A 24,129-nucleotide genomic window follows, 5' to 3' on the forward strand; every position below is an offset into this window, starting at 1 on the left:
TACCAAGTAAAAGAAGCTGGTTTAATATCCTGAGTGTGAGTATTCCATATCTGCAAGTGGTTGAAGAACACATGTAGCTGCAGTATGTACTTATACATACAGTATAGTTGAAGCATTTAAGGCAACAATCAAAACCTTCCTCACCCTTTGCTAGCGCTCCAGTCTGTGCTCTAGACACAAGTCTAATGTTTTTGGAAAACATGAAATTGGCTATATATTCAAGAATGCCGTGAAGGCTGTTCACTGAATAAGATCAGCTACTAGCTGGCAAAAGATTTTCCACATAAAATCATTACCAGTTTCAGATTGTGACTTTGCATATTCAGAAGATTTATTTAGTATATTCTGTATAAAACCTTTGCCAGGAGAGTGTTTGGATGCAATCATACAACAACCCGCTTGATGAACTTCACATACCACATGTATGTAGTGGCTGCACATAGTCCATACCTAGATGGGACAGAAAGTGAAATCAGATCTATAGTAGATGGACAGCATGAAAAAAATAATAATTGATTTAGTGATGCATGCTTAAACAATGGTTTGCTAGTATGGACCACATCCTATTATTTGCTATTAAAACTATTAACTATTAAAAACTATTAAAACTAATAAATTATTTTCAAAGGTTTATAGACATTAAATGTCCAATTTATTCAATATAAGTAAAATGTACTCATGCAGACATAGACTGTAATCCTTACCAAAGTGTAGAAACCAATACTGCAGCAAAAGTGACAAATGCCCTTGAAATATGCCTCACTTTAGAGGAATGCACTTTTGGCCAAATTGCATATCTAAAATTTAACTTTTACAATTACAGTAGTAGTATATGTCTGCTGAGAGACTTAGAATATACAATATAAAACTAATAAAGGTTGATGGTTTACCATGTAAGAATGTATTGCATGTGTTCATTCCGCAGGGTTACTCTCGTCTGGCCTCCTACTGGTCCTCCTGGTACTGTACTTTCTGCAAGGATGTTTCCCATTTAGTTGCTGTTTCAGCTTAAAAAAAACTAGCCATTTCTGTGACAACCTATATCTCATTTACATAACATTCAACAGTTTAGTCCAGCCATATCAGTCTTCAACTCTGTCAGGTAATCACACAAATTCAGCTTGGTGAGACATCAGTTTGTTCAAGGTACAAAGATAAGCTCTTTCTCTACATATGAGATTTAAGCCTAAATCCCAGCCACTAGATGCACTTCTGCTGTAAATGTGATGTCACTGGGAAATTATGAATATCATTTTTGAATAGGAAATCTTATAAGCTTAGCTCTTACCTAGCACCGCATCAATGAAGATCTGCTCAGCACCTGTAGCCTTTGCCATGGCCTCCAAATCTCGGTAGTGCCACCGATTTGCCTCCACATTGTTCTGAGGGACAAAGGGTTTCCTCTGTTCTGTCAAACGCACCACACCCACCAAGTCCACTTCTTCTGTCACCTTACAGATGGAACACGTAAACACTTAATATGATTACAAACAAACCTAATTTCTTTGGCAAAACTGTAAACCAGATCGTAAAATAAAAACCAGCATTGATAGGTTTCTCATTAAAACAGTCAGCAGCAATAGTTGCTATATATGATAATACGATAAATCAACTATATATGATAATAAGGTAAAAGTACACACACAAGTACAAGAATATGTAAAAATTATGGTGCATTATTGCATGTGAACTGTTAAAACTTACAGCTTTATATTTTCCACCTGTTATTTGTGCTCTTTATTTTCACTTGATGTAACACCATTAAACTAGTTCAGACGCACTGAAGACACACAGTACATGAAACTATAACTAAACTATTACAGAGACACTAAATGATGAGCAGCTGAAATCTTATATCAAACAAAAACACATGTTCTAAATTTTAAGAACTAAATCAATTAGTCTCCTCAGTTCCCGAACACAGTGTTTTTAAAAGTAGTGGTGATGCCACACACTGGTAAATATGAGCCTGTTCCAAATTTCTAAGCATATTACAGGCATCAAATTCAAAACGAAATCATATATATATTTTTTTTAATTAAGTTTCTCAATTTCATCATTTGATTTGTTGTCTGTGTACTATTATCAATTAAATATAGGGTTTAAATGATTTGCATATTGTAATGACAGCTGCTAACAAATTATGTAGTAGTATAATAATTACCTGGCCCCCAGTCCGGGTTTCTGGCTTTATTTTATTTTTAGGGACATAACCTCTGTTCACCAAGATCGTGATCCTGACACATGGAAAAACATAAATAAAAAAGAAAATAAATCTGTTGTTTCTATAGCATGTGTTTCATTTCATTTAAAGAAACAGTTCAAAGTAAGCTGAAGCTGATATTTAGACATGTTTCTCTATTAGAAAGTAGTAGGAATTTTTCATAAGGTTCCAAGGACATTCTCCAGATCAATTTTAAAGAAAACAAACTCCATATCACAGAGTTGGTAAATAATTGCATCTAATGCTTATTTCTGCAAACTAGTCAAATATCTTATACATAAATAATGTAATGGAACATTGCTGAGGATTTGATTGCCTTCAGTTTCAAAAAGTTTAATAAGGTTACGTAATGATGCTGTAAGATAAGTTCCAGATCTGAAAGAGGAATCACCTTTAATAATCCCCTCACGGAAATTGCTTCTCTACACTTAACCCCTCTGTGGCAGTGAATACAAAACACACACTAGTGAGCAATTCTTTACACACACTAGGGGCAGTGAAAACTGACAGTCGGAGCAGTGGGCTGCCAACCACCTCGGCACCCGGGGAGCAGTTTGGGTTAGATGCCTTGCTCAAGGGCACTACAGCTGTGAATGGATTTTTTTTCCTGCCGGTCCTGGAAATTGAACCAGCAACCATGTGGTCTCAAGCTTGCTACTGTAACCTTAAAGCCACAACTGCCCCAAGAAGTTATAGGTAATAGACTTCAATATATATGTTCTGGTTGTACAAACCCAAGGTCAGTGCAGTAGAATGGTGTGATGACATTAGCTCCACTCTCCGCACTAGAGGACAGCCTTCCTGCCTCGTGAGCCTCCCTTACAGGATCTACTGGAGAACGGGGGAGGATATAGAGCTCTCGAAAGTGATCAAACCGCCCACGAACCTTCACACGTCTGTACTCCAGATCCTTCAGCTCCATTGGACTGAAATATGAGCACACAAAAAACAATATATACACAAGTTTAAGAAGACTAAACAGTGATTTTGCAGTCTCTGTTAAAAAAAACAACTTATTTTGACAAGAAAGCAAGCAAGTGAAATTTATTTATACAGCACTTTCCACAGACACAAGCACACAACACAAAAAAATATCCAAACGCCTGCTTAAAAAGGTACGTCAAGCATTTGGTAACTAGGTTCCCATTAGATAAGTTGTGCAGGTCTATGGTTTCATGTACAGAGAAAATTGTGGCAATCTGAGTTGATTGTTTTGACATCCCACTGCCCTCACACATTCACTCTGGTTTGTTGGCAGTTGTGCACTGATATCCCAGGAGGTCCTCGTGCCCATGCTACATTTCTGGCTCTCCTTTTTAAGTTACGCTGTTTTAATTTAGTTACTCAAATATTTCATATACTGTTTGGTCACCTGGAGTGTGCCATTCTCTGCTTAGCACAACATCTGCCCTTTCTCTTAGACCTGATGCTGGAGAAAGACTGTCTAAATTGGGGATACTATTTAGCACCACGAGCTAGCTTTGCCTCTGAGACAGCACCTACACATTCCCAGAACACACCTCAAGATTTATGGTTCCTGATCATAAGATTTATGATCCCTGCTCATCTACCGGGGAGCCTTCTTCATGTGCCAAATGTTTCACCTTCACACCACCAACTTACCAGTGAGACTGGGCTTTAACTATAATTGTTCACTATATCTATAACTGTGCCTCTCAGTATACCTCCACTTAACACACTCAGAACATGGTGTTATAATGACCTACAGTAATTATAACTAAGTCTTCACTCACTCTTTTATACTGCTCTTTGATTGTTTAGCTCTGGTTTCATTTGGAGGATGGGTTACACTTGGAGTCTTCTAAAATTTTATTCCTTATTCTCTGAGGGAGTTCTTTGCCTGATATTGCATCAGCTTATGCATTAGGGGCTAGGACATGGAACTGTGTAAAGTTGTTTGTGACAACACCACATGTAAAACTGCTCTTTAAATAAATCTGAAATGCCCTGAGTATATTTTACATAAAAGAAAATGCTGTGGATTTGTCTCTTTTTCAGGCAGGAAGGTCATAAAAACTGTCCTGCATGAAATATATGTCAGCGCTATAATTTACTTGAGGATACATAACACACACAAAAAATATTTTTAAAATATGTATTCAATTGCTATAAAACACTACTGCAAATAGTAATGTGTGCCTTGTGTAATGTGTCTTGCCAAGGTCCTTGAAAATGGATTTTGTGAAGTCCCTTTTAAAAATAAAACCTAAAACTAAGACTGAACCAGTGCATTAAACCCAAATAAACTGGGTATATGTGGCATTAATTTATTTATGCCACAAAAAGTAATTTAAACCAATCTGACTGAAATACCCATCCCTGTTTCTTAATCTTTGAATTACTATAAAATTCAGCACTGTTTCTGTTTATGCCAGCTTAGGATCTCATCCAGGTGATTACTTCCAACATGATAAATTACTTACAAGTTCTTTCTATTGGCCTACCCAAAAAAAGTGCCTTGGACAGCATTTGTAAATCTCTTGAAATTAATATTTCTCTATAGTGCTAAGGGAGATCAATGCAGTGTCAACTTCTACACCTTTTAAAACTGTTTAATTTTAGCTTTTAGACAGATGTTCAAGAAAATTATCATATATCAACATTTATGATTAAAAATACTCACTATTCTGAGCTAAGACATATCACTAAATTAAAAAATAAAATAAAATAATCATATCACAGATTATCGTACTAAATTGCAAGTCTTTGTGAGTTTTGAATAGGGTAGGACAAAGCTGACAAACTCACTCTGAAGGCAGTGGAATTGGCTCTGCAGTAGTTAAACATTGCAGCTCTTCTATCAGCTTTAGCTTCCACTGCCTGCGCTTCACCTAAAACACATATGAATGGTGTTAAAAAAATGTGACAAATCCTGGCCCGTGAGATTTATGTTGACTTAAAGGATTAATGAGACTACCTGCCATGTTCCAAGGCCAAATGTAGTGACAGGAATCAGCAGAAGGAGCCATTTTATTAAAGAGTCTTCACGTTTCTCTGCCTGCCCAGCAGTGCCACTGAACTCTCGACTTACGTTAATAATTTCAACTGCAAAATACAACAAAAATTCATACACATAACTGTCAGATAGCAGAGTGGAGTTAACTGTTTTTATTATTTAATTCACTAATTATAAGAGCTGTCTGGATACATTCAGTGCCTAAACAAAAGTGTTATATTCTGACACAAATTGGGAGACACTTTCATACAATGCACATCTAAATGCTTAACAAGAAAACATTTGCTTATACCTACCCTTTTTACATTTGAACATGTCCTGTCTTGGCCCATAAAAAAGATTTCTCCTAGGAATCACTGTATAGGCCTGGGGAAAAAATAAATGACAGAAGTTACTATAAAACTAATACACACAGACAAATGTCTTGTAATTTGGTTTACTTTTGCTAACTAGCAAGAAATATGTTTAATAATAATAATTAATGTGAGAAGTAACTTACATTAATGCTCATAATCCTGCCATTTTTACATAATGTAAGAATGGAATTAAAGACAGTCATTATTCCAAAATCTGAAAACTCCGCTGTCTTGGATGTCTATTTAATGTGAACAGGTCAATTCACCAACACAACGCTACTGATGGTTCAATCTCAAACAGCCCCATATGTCCTATGTAGGGCAATAGAAACTCTATACATGTCTTAAAATAGTGGATCTTAGGCAACATCTAAACAGATAATAATAATATTTACAAATTTACGAAATATCTGGAATTCATCCACAACAGCACACGTTACAGCAGGACATACCGCGCAACTGGAACGAATAATATTTATATATTTTTTTTAACTCACGAACTGCACTATGTAGGGAGTACAGAGACAATTCGGATTCGGCGCGTGCGTGTGCGCGTGCGCGTGTGTGTTTGTGTTCAGAGGGAACGTTTTCACTGTAACACTATCCGGAAGAAAAACAGTTGTGCGCATGCGTTTTGTTAAGCACGTGGGAAGACTTGGAGCTGTTTTTAAATAGTTTTTTTCTTTTTACGGTGAAAATGTCAGAAATTAGAACGCTTTCAGTTTTGAAATGAAAGAAAGATAAACGTGATGTAAAATATATTTATGTCCTTTTCCTTTAGCCCGTTTGCATTAGATTCTTAGCTTCAGTCATTGTGGGATATTGTTACTCAGGTAAATATACCAAGGAACCGACTCTTACTTTTATTTTTTAATGTAAATTGTTTAGAGACTGACATAAATAGGGCGAGATGATTTCTGTTGTCTTCATCTTTATTTTTCGATTTGTAATTGTACAGTTTGGTTCGTGAAGCTTCGTGCATTGATTATGTATCTGATTTTTTTGTCTGGTCTTGTCTATTTTGTCATTTGTTTAGGCTTTAGGTTACGATGTCCAGTCTCGCAGAAAAGTACGACTACTTGGAGAAGCTGACTCGTAAAGTATGCCATACCCAACCTCAAGAACCCAAGAAGAGGGCATATGGTAGAGTCCCATTAAAGTTAAATTCGCTGTGTGACACTATCAATTGTCTTGGCTCATTAAAGGAAATCATGCTCAGTTGTGAGGCTTATCGAATAGTATTTTGCAAACAGTTCAAGGTTTATGATTATGACATCATGCAGTTGTGACCCAACGCAGTTTAACACTGGATTTAAAAAATACCCACAATCTCTACAAGGTTACACATAGTATTGTTAGACAAGAATTGGTACTCATGGTGAATATTGATCAGTTTTTATGATTACATTTTTACAAGGTAAATCTTATCCCTTAACGGCAGTACTGAATTCTTATATTAGTTTTGACCCAATAACACTTATTCTTCTTCTCAGTTCCATTTCGAGGTGCTGCGGATAGTAAAGGTGGTCCACCCGAAAAAAAACAAAAGAAGAAACAGAAACTTAATAAAGGAAATAATCTGAACAACAATGATAAGAAGCCAGCCCTGAAGGGCATTCAGAAAACATCACCGAAGGCAACCAGCACTGTACAAAATACTTCCCAGGCCAAAGCTCATAATGGGAATCGGGTGCACATACAGCAGAAAACAAAAGGTAAGCCAAGAGCCTAAATTTAAATAAATAAGTGAAATTTCTTAGACCATAGTGAATTCAGTGTTCTTGTATATTTAACTTGTTTAATTCATTTTCAAGGTGCAAACTCAGAGGGGGAGTTTAATGCAGTCGATATTTTAAAGAAAAGACTTCACCAGAAGATTGAGGAGTTTCGTGGACAGGTATATAAACCAAAAAGAAGGATCTAAAGTGGAAAAAGTAATAGACCAATGTACTGCTCAAATGACTGTATCCTTAATATAGAGCTGAGTCTTTATATTCTGTAAATTTAATTTTTGGCATTCGTCAGATTTTTATTCAGAAGAACATTTCTTTGAATTTTTTTTTTCACTTAATCATCAAAATAACCATTATATTGCTCAAGTCATATCAGCATAAGTAATATAATACCTAGTATAAACAATAATTTCAGCCTACTGTGTATTTAAACACTTGCTTGTATCTTACTTTTGAAAATTAAACTAGGGTCTTCTTTTATAGGGCCCTCCCAAAGATCCCTTTTCAGAAGAGGTTCAGAAGAGACGGGCAAAACGAAAGCAGGAGAGAGAGCGCAAAAAGAGGAAAAGAAAGGAGTTCCGTATGAAAAAGTTAGCAGAGAGTGCTTCCAATGAAGAGCACAATGAAAGCAGCATGCTGGAAGTGCCTGTGGCTCCTGACAATTCTGCGGAAATCAAACCTGCCAAAAAGGATACAACCTCAGTATTCTTCAACAAGGTGGACGTTGGGGATGTGTATGTTGACAAGGGAACCAAGCTAATGGAGAAGAAGAATAAAAGAAAGATAAAAGGAACCCTCACCCCACTCACTGGGAGGAACTATAAACAGCTCTTGTCTCGAGTAGAGGCCAGGAAGGCTCATCTTGAGGAGCTGAGGGAGAAGGATGAGGAGAAAGCCAAGAAGATGGAGGAGAAGATGAGGTGGACAAATGTTCTCTACAAGGCAGAGGGCATGAAGATCAAAGACAATGAAGAGCTCTTACGAGCTTCATTGAAACGGAAGGAGAAGAGGAAGGCCCAGAGGAAGAAAAAATGGGCAGAAAGGAGTCAGCAAGTGGTTGAGAAGATACAGCAGAGACAAGATAAAAGACGAAGAAACATAAATAGACGCAAGCAAAACAAGGTAGAAAAGCGCAAACAGAGAGCTAGGAAAAAGGGCAGAGTGCTGCCTGAGGATCTAAAGAAAGCTGCTCTATAGAATGAGAAAGAAATAGAAACAAAGCTGGATGATTACTAAGTTAATATGCAAACATGTTAATGTGCTGATTGGGAAGGAAAACACTGTCAACAAAGATGGTCCACTAATCTATTCTTTTTGCAAAACTCTGCTATCAACCTACATAAATATTCAGAATGTTACAGTATTGATTACATATTGTTAACTATTGTAAAACAGGCTGTATATTTTTAATAAAAACAAAGGATGAATTCAAAGATTGTACCTTTTGCTGCAGAAAACAGAACAAAGTAAATTAGTATAAAAATAAAGCTATGCAATAGGTTAAATTAATCAGATAATTACAATTAAAAAGGCAGCCTTTTATGCTGACAGGCATAATCATGTACTCTGCTTATTGTTTTCTGGGTTTGCTCATTTTTCAAACATTCTTTCTTGAAGAAAAAAACAATAGCAGATGAATTGGATTTGACAGAATCATTTGCTTGAGAATGAGATGTGATTTTGGCCATGGCTATGTTCCATCAAATTCAAAGTTTTATCAATATTAATTCCTACGTCTACCCGAACATCTGTTTTCGTCTATCAAAATGTGGATATAATGTGTAAATAAGGAATTAACACTGATCAAATGTGTCCTAATGCATAGTTTCTTGTGTCTGTCTGAAAAGGAATTTTAAATTGAGGGAACAAATAACTAAATTGAAGGAAATAAGTGTCTAATATTTTCCACGATAAGCCACCATAGTGACTCTAGGATAGAAATGAAAACACAGGAGCCCCAAGGTGTTTAATCCCCTTTGAACTGGGAATAGTTTGTTTGCAGAAGACATCATGTCACTGGTTGAACTGCAGGTAGCGCAATGGGATCGAGTTGAGATGTTTGAATAAAGCCTGTGTTTTGCATCATTTAAGGTGTCACTTCGAAAGATTATGCAGTGGTAAATGAGACACTTCCTCTGGAAACCAAGAGTGATCCACACATCAGCTGGTTTTATATGTATTATATACTTTCATTGGGCAATTTATCTTCTAAAAAATATAATACAAAAATTTGTATGCTACTTCAGAAATATATATTATCCAAACCTCAGCTATTGGAGCACCCTGGTTAATGATCTTGATTGGATAATTTTTTGGATTTTACCAAATATCTGATAACATATAAAGAGTTTATTATATAGATATTCACAGATGTTATCCAGTAAATACATATTTTACTATGTTTAAAATGAACATAAATAAATGCTCATTTTTGATTGACACCCAGAAATGCTTCTTAAATCTTTTTGGTATTGTACCCACACAAAGGGTCCAAAGCCTACCCAGAATCAGTGGGCGCAAGGTGGGAACATTCCCTGGATGGGCACCAGTCCTTTGCAGGGCAACACACACATTCCTATGGACACGTTTGCGTAGCCAATCCACCTACCAGTGTGTATTTTTGGACCGTGGAAGGAAACTGGAGCACCTGGAGGAAACCCATGTAGACACAGGGAGAACACTCCACACATTCACCCAGAGTGAGGCTTGAACCCACAACCACAGGTCTCTGGACTTGTGTGACAATGACACTACCTGTTGTGCTGCCGTGCTGTCTCATTATTATTGATTATATTGATTCAGACATTATTTAGTTGATCAAATGTTTGGCTTAGTTAGAATATTACATAATTAATTTGATCATTTTTAGGCCAAATGTCATATTCAAGTGTAAATTAAATCATTTAAAACTGTTATTATACTTGAAATTGAAGCCAAGCAGTAGATAAAAAAAGAACTATGCACTTTGTTTGAAGTCCTTTAGTGACTGACTGACCAATTAAATGTTTACAGAAAAGGTTATCGACCAATAACGGTAGCTCTACAGTCCGAGCGTCCAATCAGAAGATTTTAGACTACTTCGCCACGCCCCCTTCTCAAGCGAACCAATCGGAGTAAGGGAGGGCGGGACTAGTTTGAACGAAACGCTTCTCGAAATTCTATGTAAGCTCTAGAAAAACAAAATCCCTGACGTTTGTGAAATTCCGCCTGGACATTTTTTTAAGTCTAAAAAAGAGGATATGTCCGGGTAAAAAAAGACGTGTGGTCACCAATATATATAAATACATAAGGTCTGTAAACTTCCTGTGCAGTGATAAACCTTGCTCACTACTCCCTACGTAGTTCCCTTCGAATTGAACGCTTTCACTTCCTACGGTTGGGAATCTCACTTAAGATGGCCGAATACCCGGCGTAGTCCGCTTCCAAGGGAACTACTGCAGAGACTTCAACGCACCTTCTGTGAAATGTACCGCTATGGTTTCGAACAACAATTCAAAACCCTTCCGTGCACTATTTCTGTAACAGGGAGCGATTCCGAACACACCCAAGTGTTCTAGAGAATGAATAAGAGGTCGCCTAATACTCCGCTCGCACAGGAAAACTTGATTTTGGACGCAGCCAAGTTTCAGGAGGCGTAGCGTAAGTGAGTCAAAACAGTGTAAGCGTCAGTCTACAAGACAGAAGCTGTCAGGGGCTTTAATTCCGTAAAGAGCTAGTCCTTTATAGTCGTTCGGGACTACAAGAAAGAGCTAACATGCTGTAAGCAGAGGGGACAAAATTATGCATTTAGCTAGCAAAATGTTGTGAAAGGACATTAAACTGTGTGAATATACTGGTCCCTAAAAGAACAAGGTATTGCATTGATAGTCAAAGTAACTGAACGTTGAAAAGCTTTTATAAATTCACGAATTCAGGCGTGACTCCTAACGTCAGACGGGACCGTTACTGGTAATGCTGAGGAGGCCAGCGGAGACTTTGGCTTCGATTTATAAACAATCAATTTTCACGTTCTCCGGTAAGAAGGTAAGAGCTACAGACCTGTATATTGAATGGTGCCAAATGAGATAATTTTCTAATATTAATCCTTTGAGGAGTTATCTAAGGTATTAGGTTTACTTTTCTACTTCTTTTTCAGACAGCCATGTCTCGTGAGTTACACGCGCGGAGGCTTGAGGGAGTTGACAAGAACATTTGGTAATTATTTACCTAGAATTCCAAGATTTCTCACGTGTTGCTAGAAGGAAAGTACGTATTTAATCGTATTTAAGCAAATTAGGCTGAAAGACGATGGTGTGCATTGCTGTAGACAGAGTCTAGATACGAATGCACTTTGTTGCGATGTCAAAAACGGTCTGATTTGTAGCTATTGAAAGGAAAAGGAGCATATATCAAATGCACCGGAGCGTCCATAAAAACAGTGTGCATTGTTCTCTGTGTCCGTACCATTCAGAATATGTAACCCTGTGTCAGATATAACTTTATTTTGAAAAGTTATTGACGCCGGAAAACCGAATATCGAAAAGAAAACTAACTTTACCGTGGTGCTAGAAGGAAACCCAGAAAGTCAAAGTTCACGATATTCAGACATTCCACACGGCAAAACAGCGCAGAGAGCAATACTATCGTTAATGACATTAATACATTTTCCAAAGCATAATTTCCCAAAAGCCTCAAGGCAGAACCCCTCTCTACCCTGTCAAATACCTCTCTACCCTGTCAAATACCTCTCTACCCTGTCAAATAGTTGTTCTTTTCACCGGCAGATAGACAATGTATATCAGAGAACTTGCACTCCAGTTAATCTTGGCTTGATTTGTATTATGATGTATATAAATTATTATAGTGTTGGTAGAATAAACCATTAATGATTGCATCAGAAATAAACAATGAATCTACTAACAGTGGAAATAACATGGTATTTCTTATTTTAACTGTGTAGCAACAAATGTACCACTCTCATAATAATTGGTGTTCAGTCTAAACAATGTATATTCTGAAAATTGAATTTTGCTTGATAGATTTCCCTAAATGTCTCACTTTTATAACACCAAGCCAGTTTATTTTCTAAAGTATGGATTTTTGTTTCCTAATATTTCAACACTTTCCCTATTCTTGGTGCAAGCTGTAAGGTCCTATATATAAACTGTTCCTAAAAGTTGTTCCTGAGCAGACCTCTACTTACAATATAGATATATTTTTATATACTTCAAACACTGAAAAATGTTATGCCTGAGATGTTTGGGCTACACAGCCAATTAACAATTTGTCATGAATGATGCTTGACAGAACATCATGTTTCCTGTAGTGCAGAAAAATGGCTTAAATATTGCACGGCTCTGTATTAACCCTCTACCCAGCTCTGGTATTAACCAAGCTCTGCCAGACTCTGAGCATCACAGTTCAGTCAGCGCTAGGTTCAGAGCACTTAGTGATCTGGCTACTGTACTTCACAATACTCTTTATTTTAGATCTCCTGCCCCTAAAATAAAATGTTATAAGAAGATTCAAATGAAAAAGCATTTTTTTCTTCAAAATATTTGTGAAGGTGACTAAATGGCAATTTATGTTTATCACCACTGTTTACTGTTCAGTCACTGTAAAGGCAAAGTGACTTTTTAAAATTGCTTATTGTTCAATCACTGTAGAGGTAAATTAACCTTTTTTTAAAAAAGACTTTTATAATGAATTCCTGCACATAGCTATCGACAAATATTCTACAATATGTAGATAATGAGAAGGTTTATGCTTTAGGAATCTAATGGTTACGGGTGGTATTTCTATATATGGTGACCACAGAAATAAAACTCTTCTATGTTAGATGGCATGTTAGTTTCTTGATTAACTTGTAAAATGCTGTTTTCTTGGTCCACTGCCTGATTCCAAAGTCTCTCAAGCAGTTTATCCAAGTTCCCATTATTGCTGTCCAGTTGGTTTGCAATTCTCAGCCTCTTCAAGTCTCACCTGAATAGCACTTATGTTTTTTGTAATTCAGTAGTTGTTGACTTTATAGCAGCAACATCACATGCTACTCCTTGCAATGTCATGTTCATTTTTGCTAATTTCTTTGTAAAGGTCTTTCAGACTGAGGCTTTGGTTAACTGGCTGTGGCACAGACATTCCGTTGCTAGCCTCATTGATACTGTTTTCAGGCACACGTTTTGCACTCCCTGAATTGATTGTCTAGTGGGGCTTAGTTTTAACTGAGTCCTATATAGGACAGCATAATCTGAAGAATCATTGAGCCCTTCTGTCAGTGATCAGAGTTCAACTTGTTGACAACATTGTATTGTTCATTGTTCATGGTCTTGAATCTGTTTGTGACTCTTTATGTATATCTGCTAGGGTGGAATTCACACAGCTAGCTGCTGAATATAAGGTAGTGAACCTGGGTCAGGGGTTCCCCGACTTCTCTCCTCCCAGCTTTGTCTGCAAGGCTTTCTGCAATGCCATCAGTGGAGGTGCCTCCATGCACCAGTACACACGAGCCTTCGTAAGTTTATCTATTTATCACGTTCAGTTTGCCACCGCGACCCTGAAATGGAAAAGTGGAAAAGATGATGATGATGATGATGACTTTCAGTTTGCACCATAAGGATGTGTAGATTTTTATGTCTTCCATACCTTCATTAGTAATTAAAAACCTCAGTAACTGAAAAGATCACACTGAAAATTAATATATTAATGTAACATTGACATTATTATTATTATTGTTATTATTATTATTATTATTATTATTATTAAAAATGAACCTGGCTTAGGGCGAATCCCATTTCACAACTTGCCACTACAACTTAGCCCTGCGTCTTGCTTTTGCCTAATGGTAGGGTGTCTCAATTATTCTTAAGATAGAGGGGTATAGCCTAGTGCTACATCTATATAGCTACTGAAATTCAGTTTTATCTGAGACACAATCCATAAGGAGGTTTGAGGATGACGTGATTTACTGGCATTACAGCTCTGAAGAAACCAACAAAGGTCTCTAGGTCTTATTTTAAAAACGATGTTAACAGTTGTATTACATGTAGTGTCAGTGTGTTATCACCTGTTACTTAACAACATGACTAAAACACTGCTAGTTTAGGTGGAGGTTTCAAAGATTCATATCAGAGAAGAGTGAGGAATTCACAATAATACATGATTTGTGAATGCTTCTAAAAGCATATGATGCCCTAAATTTAACCAAAGTCCAGGAATGAGATTGCATTGTTGTACTGCTCCTCTGATATCACTGCAGATAACTTATCAGGCACTTAAATGGTTGTCCCATTTCATTATGGGATAATTAACCACTACATATATACTTACATTCCAAAGGACAAGATGACACTCAAAATACAAATGGTAAGGGTAAATACATGAATTGGGATTGGGCCTTAATTCCTGCCTTTTTCATATATAATTAATTGAAGGGGAATGCATTGACTTACAGGGCCATCCGCCACTCGTCAAGATCCTTGCAAAGTTCTTTACAAGGATTATTGGCCAGGAAATTGACCCCATGGAGGACGTGTTGGTTTCTGTGGGAGCCTATCAGGCTCTTTTTTGCACCTTTCAGGCTTTAATTGATGAGGGTGATGAGGTAAGTCCAACAAAGTCATTTTCTTACAATATGCATACATAGTCATCCAAATTTTATTTGTAGTTAGAGCTAGATTATTCCCATTTTTGCTGCAGTTAGATCTTAGAACATTGCGGTTCGCTGTCAGTTGCATTTAGCCAGAGCCTTTGAATAATTAGGTCTGGATCATAAAACCCACACCAACACATCCTAAAGGTATTTAATTGAGTGGGTGCCCCTTCACTAATCTTCATTCCAGTCTGCAGACAGGATACTGGGGGGTTTGTCCAGCTCAGAGTAATGTTCATTCTTGTGAATGTTTGAAATATGAAGCATGAAGTAAGGTTTGTGTTAGGATGTAATATTTGCTAAATATCTGGTTTGGAGCATTATTATTTGCTGCTGAAACAATTTAAAGAAGTAATCTGTAAAATAGTTATTGTACTTAGTCATAAAATGTCCAGGGTGTGTGATCATATATTAAGGAAACTAAGTTGAAGCTCTGGCATCCCTGATAGCAGTATATTCACTTTGAGAATTGCCCAGTCCCGAGTGGAGCTCTACCTGAATTTCAGCCAGAGATCTCGCCCTCTGTCCAGTCACATTACAGTCCCAAGTCACTGAGATACCAGGTCTACAAACATAGCGTCTTGCAGATATGAAGTGAACATGTGAACAGAGTTAATGTTAGATTTGATCCGTCCCAAAAAGCCTGAGTGCCCTTCTAACAATCTCCATGACCAGTGACAGAGTAAAATGAGAGGAAATATTGGACATGGTTTTGATAGAAGCATCTTAGAAGCAGCAAAACTAAAGACCAATCCAGAGTTGGCTAATTTTCTCCTGAACAGGTAACAGCAATCATTTCTGGGAGAAAAAAAAAAAGAATTACAGACACCTATGTATAGATTAAAAGGAGTAAGTGCCATAGGTTGCATGTTTTATATAAAGTGAGGTACTGCAATGATTTAAAGGTGTAATTATTTAAAGCAGAGCTTTGTGCATTTTATATGAAGAAGATTAATAAAAACCTGCTTGAAAGGTGTAAATACCATTATTTGTTTTGAAGAACTCGAGGCAGATTAGGCTTGTAAATGCTGGGGAAATTGTGGCTCCTCATTCGTCACTTGTTTTTGCCTTGCTCTAGCTTTGGTAGATGTTTTAGTGAAATGATGAACACTTTTCAATGTAAATAGTTTGATTGGGGCACATTTTGTTTTAGATATTATGGTCCAAATTCTTAAACTTGCCTCTTGTTGTTCAGTTTTCCTCAAACGGGCAGCCTGGGCAAGTCTACAGAGGAGAGGGAGGAGGCAGACAGATCTCTCCAATGTTTTGAAAATGTGTTGTATTTCTGATTTTAAACACTTGGTGTCAGTATTACAGATTGCTCCTTTAAGAAGTTGTGCTTAAGAATGTATATTTGTTTAACACATATAAATATATCAAGAGGCCTAAATGGATAAGAATACTTTTCTGGATTTTATGTAGCCATTATCATTGAAAACCTGCATAAGACAACATGCAGTTACTGTTTTAAAACATTAGTAAAGATTGTTGAAAAAGGTTTACAAGCTTTGATTGTCTTTAGATCTGTAAGAGTCATGATGTAACATTATAGTTGTAACCTAACTGCATAGGCTAGTCCATCAGAGAAAGAAAAATATTAACAGGATCAATGGTTTTGCTGCCTGAATGTTTTATAGTATATATAATAAAATAATGATAAATATGGTTACTGCAATTTTTTTTTATTTGATAATTTTTCCACATCAATTGTTATCAGTCTAGTGAAGTAGTGTTATAGATTTAAAGCATAATGTAGCAAACATTTTGTTTTCAAAATCTGGGAAGCTCTAAAAAGTATATACATTTTTAAAATAAGGAAATTAATTTTAAAAATGGAACATGTCCAAATTTGAAAAAAGAGGTCATGAAACATTTTATTGGTAGAAATCTAAAGATAATAGCATACAAACTTTAAAGGAAAAATATATCGTACTTTTCTTAATTTCTGCAGAATTCAGTCATGGAGTAAACATTGACATCATTTAGAATTTCAAACTTGTCCTCTCACATGGACACAATTCCTGAATTTAGTAGCATTACATTTAGAACCACTTGGTCTAATGGTTAGAGAACTGGGTGTGGTACCAGAAGGTTGCCAGTTAGGTCCCCAGTACTGGCAGAAACATCCATGGCTGAAGTGCCCCTGAGCAAGGCACTGAACCCCCAAACGCTCCCCAGGCACCGGGGATGGCTGCCCGCCCCTGTGGGTGTGTGTTTACAGCCCCTAGTGCACTAGTGTATGCAGTTTCACTTCCACAGATGGGTTAAATGTGAAAGCCACATTTCGTTGTACAATAACAAATAATGGCACATTATTATTATTCTTTTGGAGGCATAGTTCCACTCCTGGAGTGGCCTATTCAGGTTTTTTATGTAATGACATGAATCAAATCAGATTTATCATTGTCCTTTTTCTCCATTTGTCTTTACTTGTGAGTTAGGTGATAATTGTGGAGCCTTTCTTTGATTGCTATCAACCCATGGTGACTATGGCAGGAGGAACACCTGTGTATGTCCCACTAAAACCTGTGAGTGAATCTTACTGGTTCATTATTCATCACATTTAAAAAAGATTGAAATAAAAATGGTGTTATTGTATATGTCCACAGAAAAAATCTTCTGGCCAAGATTTGTCCAGTGCAGATTGGATATTATGTCCTGAAGAACTAGCCAGTAAATTAACCCCTTGCACAAAAGCTATCGTTATAAATACTCCCAATAACCCATTAGGCAAGGTGAGTTTGATTTTCTTCCAGGTTTCAAATATTTACTGTCCAAGGACCATTTGCATAATCAAAGTACATTTAGTAGGTATAATAGTATATTAAAACCAAGAGAACATGTCAATAACAGTATCATATCTGTGAACAATATGACAGTCCTTGATGGAGGCCTTGTTGTGCCGAAGGGCATGTGTGGTCTAATGCCCTCCAGAGCAATGTATTCAGGAGCAGTTGGCTCTTTCTTAGTAGTTTTTCCTATTACAAACAGGTCTCATTTACTCTGCCTAAAGAGTTTCACCAGGACCTGTCCCTTGAGGCAGGTCTTAGGGGTGGCATGAATCCTGGCCAGGCTCTGCCTGAAAAACATAATGGGAAGACCCTGTGTGCCCACAGCTACAGCTACTGCCCTTTTGTCATTGAAAGAAGCTAGATAAGGTATCCCTTGAATGCCTCAAACTGAAGATATACCAGGCAAGGCCTAGTGGGAGGAGGCCCAGGTGTATACCCTGTGTTTGTTGGAACACCTAGAGGAAGCTGTGGAGGACTGATTTGGCTTCTTTTTTTCTCCCTGATGCTAACACAACACATAATTGGCTTAAGGAGATAAAATGATGAGCTCAGATGAGATTAATAACATGAAGGACACTGAGGAAAAAAATTCAATCAATGTAAGGACAAATTGGTTGAGATTATAATAGGTCTATATAGGTGTGTGTGTGTGTGTGTGTGTTTTAATAACCCCTTCTTCTTTTTTTTTCCCCAGGTTTTTCAAAGGGATGAGTTGCAGATGATTGCTGACTTCTGTATAAAGCATGATATTATTTGCATCAGTGATGAGGTGTATGAATGGCTTACATATGATGGAACACAACATATAAAAATAGGTTAGAATTGTTGTAAATAAATAATTGCTCTATAGAACTGTGACAAAATTCACAAATAAACAGAACGTATAATGTAAATGTACTACTGTTTACAAATCCAAAATGCAAAATCCAAAATGTTGCCCTTAAACACTTACACCTATGGCCACTTTTAAGTAGCCAATCCTGTTTACAGAACAGACCGTTCTTACAAACAGTTTTGTTTGTCTGTGTAATGTCGGCAGAAAATTAGCCACATAAATCTTCAACCAAGTTTGCCGCTGGTTTCACAGTCATAACATTTATATATTGTTGTCATATATTCATAAAACACATTTAGAAACAGCAGTGGTTTATCTAAATGTTGTCAAAAGAATTTAGTAAAAGTAAAAAACAAAACAGCTAAAGCAACCCAATGTAAATAACATTACAAAAGACAAACTAAAATATAAGCAAATATTCTACAGAATAAAGAGGCAAAGAATGAAAATAAGATTAAAGATGGGCTTTATAAACAAATGTGGAGGCTGCCTAACATGCGGTGGCAAATTTTTCCATAATTTGGGGGCTATAAATAAGAACGCCTGATCTTCCCCATACTTCAACCTAGATTTAAGGACCACCAAAAAGCTGATCAGTGGATCTGTGACCTTGAAGAAGTATATGTTTGTAACAGTTCAGAGAAATGGATAGCTATCCCATTGAATAAACAAATATATATAATATATACAGTATAACTTTAAAATCAATCTTAAAATGTACGGGAATACAGTGAAGGGAAGCCAGTATGTGAGAAATATGTTCTGACCACCACAAACAGAAAGGGCATTACAGTGGTCAATTCTGGAAACAATAAAAGCTGGTATAACCCTTTCAAAACCTTTAAAAGACAAAAAAAGTCTTGACCTTGGATAAGATCAGTTGAAAAAGCTACATTTAATGAATGAGTTTCTCTTTTTTCAGTCTAAAATCACTGCCATTATCACACCTAGTTTGTTTTTTTTTCCCCAAAAGGTTTAATATATGGAGCCAAATCAGTCCTTATAGAGGGCTTTAGAGACACAGCTGCCTCCAGTAATCATGACAGTTTTATTTTCCTTTAAGCTTAAAGATGTAGTGCCATCCAGACTTTGATATCCTTAAGACAATGGTGGTTTTAAAGTGTTTGTATCTTTCTGCTTCAAGGACAGGTTAATTTGGGTATTATATGCATTACAATCAAATTAAACATCATACATCCTATGAATGGATCCTTGAATGGCCCAATAATGAAACCCTGGGGTACCCCATGTGAGAGAGATGCTGAGGAGGAAACAAAATAATCAAGGCTGACAGAAAAGGCTGTCTGTCAGACAAATAACATTTAAACCACTCGAGATGTATGTGTTAATGGCAACACACTGCTCCAATAATGCTGTAAGATCTACAAACTCAATCTCTTGTGTAGAGATTATTATCACACTACAATATTAAAGGACTCAAGATTTAAAAAATCTTTGACCTGTGGATTATAATTTGTTATAATACTAGCCAAACATTCTGAAAAGTCACTGAGTCCTTATTCTGCTTAATGGTTGATATATCACCGTGCATAATACAGGATGGGATTGACCCAACTCAGACATTTTCAGTTCTAAACTGGAGTAAAAAGCAGATGACATTTGCCTGCAAAATTCTGAAAATAGTTCTGACTAACACTCACCTCAGGTCTCAGTCATACACAACAGTTCTTTGAAGGTTTACCCCTGTTCCTCTGAGATGGGGAAATTAACACAGGAGATCATCACATACTTCTGTAACGCTTTATTGGTCTTGCTAACATTAGTGGGATGATAAGCACTAAATTGTTTTCAAATTACATTTGAAATTTTTATTGTAACTATTAAATTATAAAAAAAATAGAGAGTTGTTAAATATTCTCCATTAGACTGATTACTGATGCAGTAGCACCTTTGTTTGTGGATGTTCTAATTTAGACTTTATGGTCTGTGATCTAAATGTAGCTAGTCTACCAGGTATGTGGGAGCGTACTGTTACGATTGGAAGTGCAGGCAAGACCTTCAGTGCCACAGGATGGAAGGTAAGCCATACTTATATTATTGTTGTTGGGCTCAGAAAGGGCTTGTGTAGTTTATTTCTTTGGTATTACTACAAGTATTGATATTCAAAGTTAATATACGTTGTTCAGTTAACGTTTTTGTTTTAGGTGGGCTGGGCAATGGGACCAGGGAACATCATAAAACACCTGAAAACCGTCCATCAGAACTCAGTGTACCACTGTGCTACAGCTGCTCAAGTAAAACACACTTTGAGGATGACATGTCTTCTATCTGAAATCAGCTTTATATAGCATCTCTGCATTTTGTTTATATAAAATCCAAAATTTAAACGATATTCATTTGGTATATGGTGTAAATCATAATTTTTTAAATATGCACGTTTTTGGTTCAAAGACTATACATTATTGTATATTATAAAGTAGATAACATTTACATTTGTACCTACATAGGCTTTTAGAGTATAAGTGCATTAACTTTTTTTTTTCTGCAGGAAGCTGTGGCTGTGGGCTTTCAGAGGGAATATGACACATTCGGCACAGATGAGAGCTATTTTAAACAGTTACCTGCACAACTCCAAGCTAAACGTCTTAGGCTTGCTGAATGTTTGAGGAATGTGGGACTGGAACCTATCATGCCCCAGGGAGGATATTTCATGATTACAGACATCTCCAGTTTGAGTGAGTATTTTTTTTTTGAGTATTACATCAATATAATTATTGTAATTAACAATCCATATTTTGTTCAAGTTAGTAGTGGCCCTGAGAGTGAAGATGCACCAATAAGATGAATGATTAACTCTACCATTTTACAAGAAAGGTTTAGTATTTAAAGAAACACTTATCATTCCACATCTTATATTTAACCTTACAATTATGGCTTCAAAAATCATTGTGACAAGTAATAACAAGAATAGGGCCTCTTTCATTGATTGCTACAATGGGCTCAACACTGACAAGACTACACTACCATCTAACCCTCCCAAAAACCACCCTTTCCCTCCCCAATGATTTTAGTAAAGTGCTTTAAAAAAGGCTAGTGGGAGCCTCAGTATAAATGATAATAATAATAATAAATCTTACCAAGTGTTTCTTTAACTATTGTTTTAGGGAAAACAAACGTTGCTTTCAGTGAACAAATTCTATTCATTTCAGAGTAGGCTAAAACTAGTGTTCAATTTATGTTTTTCCTATAGACATTGACCTGAATGACCCCAGCACTAAGGACGAGCTCTATGACTTCAGATTTGTCAAATGGCTGATCAAAGAGAAGGTTAATTTAAATTTATTGGAATCAAATGTGCAATAATTATTGAAAGGAAAATACCATTGACATGTTTATTGTGAAATGTGAAAATTTGTCTCCTCTCAGGGTTTGGCCACTATCCCTGTATCTGGTTTTTACAGCCCAGAACACAGAGGCAACTTCCAGAACTACATCAGATTCTGCTTTGCCAAAGTACACACACACACACACATACACATAGTCTAAAGTCACAGGACACACTTATAATTCAGAAATAAATTGTAAAATTACATATCTGAATACCCTAGCAATAATGGGTGAGGGGGCCTATGTTTTAGGCTATGTCTAGAACATGGCCTTCATCTTGAAAGCTGCTATATTGGATGAAGCAAGTTTTTCCAATAGGAAGGTGATCATGTAGCATATCAAAAAAGGCCAATATCTAAGACCAAATGTCTCAGACATTGATTGCCACAATGAGATTGAATGAGAATGTCTCTAGTTGTTCAAAAGTTATCAACCCAGAAATTGAAAAACTTTAGTTGTCAGTTCAGGCTTGTTACAGGCTCAACCAGATCCTAAATGCTCAGTGCTACCTGAAAGTGTTACAGTAATCAGTGTTGCCATCCATTCTGGCGGAAGATGGCACTGAGCATTTAAGGTCTGGTTGAGCATGTAACAAGCCTGTAATGACAAAAAAGTTTTTAAATTTCTGGGTTAATAACTTTTGAACCACTAGAGACATAGTGAGTGAGAGTCTACAAACCTTTGACCATATATTTTGAATATAATCATTGTTATAGATGGCCTGTTTGTTTTCTCCAGATTGCACATAAAGGCCTCAAACTGACCTTAAAAAAATAAAAACAACTCTGAAATTCTTCATAGTATATGTGCATATCTATATAAATGAAGTTTAATTGATACACAGCTGTTATTCAAAAATGTGATTCCAAAATCATGGGGTCGAAAAATAGGATAGTTAATTTCAAAGTAGCCCAAATGATACTGTGATACTGAGATGTGCATGAGAGAGTACTAATATAACCAATAATTATTTCAAATCTGAAAAATAACAGGCTGCACCAGAGATATTATATTTTTAATATAAATATAAACCTTCTCTTAGCAGATTATGATCACTCTTATCTTAATGTGAGATTCTTACTATATGTAATGTGTTCTGTTTTCTGTGAATAGGAGGATTCAACCCTGAAAGCAGCAGAAGATATTTTGCAACAGTGGAGAATCAAAAAATAAGTTTTCATCATTTTGAACATAGAGTTGGAAAGATGAGAAAACCGTCCAAATTTAGCATTGTGCACAGCACCTTTCACTGAAATTGGAATATGTTTGATAAGGATAAGATATAGTTGGTGTTTGTACAGGCCATGTTTGATTTTTACTGATCATCTAAATTGTTTAAAACTACTATTTTGTCACATGTAACAGTTAATGAAGTTTGAAGGAACAGCTCAATCTAGGAACGTGTACTAAGGCAGGCAATGTTTCGCACATTTTGGCAATGATGTTGTCCTGAAAAATAGGATCTTTTTTGTGGAATGGTTGGTTTAGTACATGTGTAGTAAATTCTTTTTGTCTGTCATGTGTTGATGCAGTTGTCTGTTCACAAATGGGCCAGTAAATATATTTCTATAATGGCTTTTAAACAGTTTTGTTTATGTGGAACTTAAGCGTATGGGTTTTGCTAACAGTGGGAGCTCAGAAATAAAAAAATAAATATTAAATTAAGCCTATTGTATAGCATTAACAGAAATGTAGCAAAGAGTACAAAATCATAAACTTGCTCAGGTTCTTTGGGTGTTCAGATTGTTCATTTGTTGATTAAAAAAGTGAGATTTTTCATGACCGTTTGACTGGCTACAGGGATTATAGAGAATGAATGTATTAATAAATTAATTAGTTTAGTAATGCGCAATGTGTTTTGCAACAGATTTGCAAATTTTCAGTAATAATAAATTATCTATTAATCTATTAATTTATCATAATTAAAGCCATTTTTGGCTGTAATTATTAGGTATGATGTTAACTGTTGTTAGATCTATCAATAATATTCTTTCATTATCTGTAACCATTTATCCAGTTCAGGGTCACGGTGGGTCCAGAGCCTACCTGGAATCACTGGGCACAAGGCAGGAACACACCCTGAAGGGGGCACCAGTCCTTCACAGGGCGCCACACACACACCTATGGACATTTTTTTGAGTCACCAATCCACCTAACAACATGTGTTTTTGGACCATGGGAGGAAAACGGAGCACCGGGGGAAACCCACAGGGAGAACACACCAAAATTCTCACCAT

The 24,129-nt window shown here is 36.5% G+C and overlaps 3 protein-coding genes across 4 annotated transcripts; 2 read left to right on the top strand and 1 right to left on the bottom strand.

Moving 5' to 3' along the window:
- Positions 1-291: 291 nt before the first annotated feature.
- Positions 292-5,995, bottom strand: surf1 (SURF1 cytochrome c oxidase assembly factor). The gene is made up of 9 exons (XM_066661584.1): positions 5,701-5,995; positions 5,498-5,567; positions 5,163-5,290; positions 4,994-5,076; positions 2,959-3,150; positions 2,165-2,237; positions 1,289-1,451; positions 891-972; positions 292-450 (listed from the first exon to the last, which is right to left on the bottom strand). The coding sequence occupies exons 1-9, from the start codon at positions 5,758-5,760 to the stop codon at positions 384-386; spliced, it is 918 nt and encodes a 305-aa protein (XP_066517681.1). The 5' UTR covers positions 5,761-5,995; the 3' UTR covers positions 292-383.
- Positions 5,996-6,173: 178 nt separating this feature from the next.
- On the top strand, positions 6,174-9,654 carry surf6 (surfeit 6). The gene is made up of 5 exons (XM_066660689.1): positions 6,174-6,390; positions 6,594-6,700; positions 7,051-7,272; positions 7,372-7,454; positions 7,774-9,654. The coding sequence occupies exons 2-5, from the start codon at positions 6,607-6,609 to the stop codon at positions 8,485-8,487; spliced, it is 1,113 nt and encodes a 370-aa protein (XP_066516786.1). The 5' UTR covers positions 6,174-6,390; positions 6,594-6,606; the 3' UTR covers positions 8,488-9,654.
- Positions 9,655-10,629: 975 nt separating this feature from the next.
- Positions 10,630-23,573, top strand: kyat1 (kynurenine aminotransferase 1). Of its 2 annotated transcripts, none has more exons than XM_066659263.1 (14): positions 10,630-10,933; positions 11,205-11,313; positions 11,426-11,484; positions 13,633-13,780; positions 14,720-14,869; positions 17,359-17,445; positions 17,527-17,652; positions 18,404-18,524; positions 20,507-20,583; positions 20,710-20,799; positions 21,054-21,240; positions 21,756-21,832; positions 21,932-22,018; positions 23,006-23,573. In XM_066659263.1, the coding sequence occupies exons 2-14, from the start codon at positions 11,242-11,244 to the stop codon at positions 23,063-23,065; spliced, it is 1,341 nt and encodes a 446-aa protein (XP_066515360.1). In that variant the 5' UTR covers positions 10,630-10,933; positions 11,205-11,241; the 3' UTR covers positions 23,066-23,573. The 2 variants fall into 2 exon arrangements, with proteins under 2 accessions (XP_066515360.1, XP_066515361.1); XM_066659264.1 differs by having other exon boundaries at positions 10,630-10,929.
- Positions 23,574-24,129: the final 556 nt, after the last annotated feature.

Source organism: Hoplias malabaricus, chromosome 2, assembly GCF_029633855.1.
Source record: "Hoplias malabaricus isolate fHopMal1 chromosome 2, fHopMal1.hap1, whole genome shotgun sequence".
NCBI classification, from domain to species: Eukaryota; Metazoa; Chordata; class Actinopteri; order Characiformes; family Erythrinidae; genus Hoplias; species Hoplias malabaricus.

Coding starts and splice junctions, on each gene's coding strand:
- kyat1 (XM_066659263.1), top strand. CDS start 11,242: ATGCTGAGGAGGCCAGCGGAGACTTTGGCTTCGATTTATAAACAATCA. Junction 11,314..11,425: donor TCACGTTCTCCGGTAAGAAG/GTAAGAGCTACA, acceptor CTTCTTTTTCAG/ACAGCCATGTCTCGTGAGTT. Junction 17,653..18,403: donor CCAATAACCCATTAGGCAAG/GTGAGTTTGATT, acceptor TTTTTTCCCCAG/GTTTTTCAAAGGGATGAGTT.
- surf6 (XM_066660689.1), top strand. CDS start 6,607: ATGTCCAGTCTCGCAGAAAAGTACGACTACTTGGAGAAGCTGACTCGT. Junction 6,701..7,050: donor ACCCAAGAAGAGGGCATATG/GTAGAGTCCCAT, acceptor TCTTCTTCTCAG/TTCCATTTCGAGGTGCTGCG. Junction 7,273..7,371: donor CATACAGCAGAAAACAAAAG/GTAAGCCAAGAG, acceptor TTCATTTTCAAG/GTGCAAACTCAGAGGGGGAG.
- surf1 (XM_066661584.1), bottom strand. CDS start 5,760: ATGACTGTCTTTAATTCCATTCTTACATTATGTAAAAATGGCAGGATT. Junction 5,077..5,162: donor TTGGCCTTGGAACATGGCAG/GTAGTCTCATTA, acceptor TATGTGTTTTAG/GTGAAGCGCAGGCAGTGGAA. Junction 1,452..2,164: donor AAACCCGGACTGGGGGCCAG/GTAATTATTATA, acceptor TCCATCTGTAAG/GTGACAGAAGAAGTGGACTT.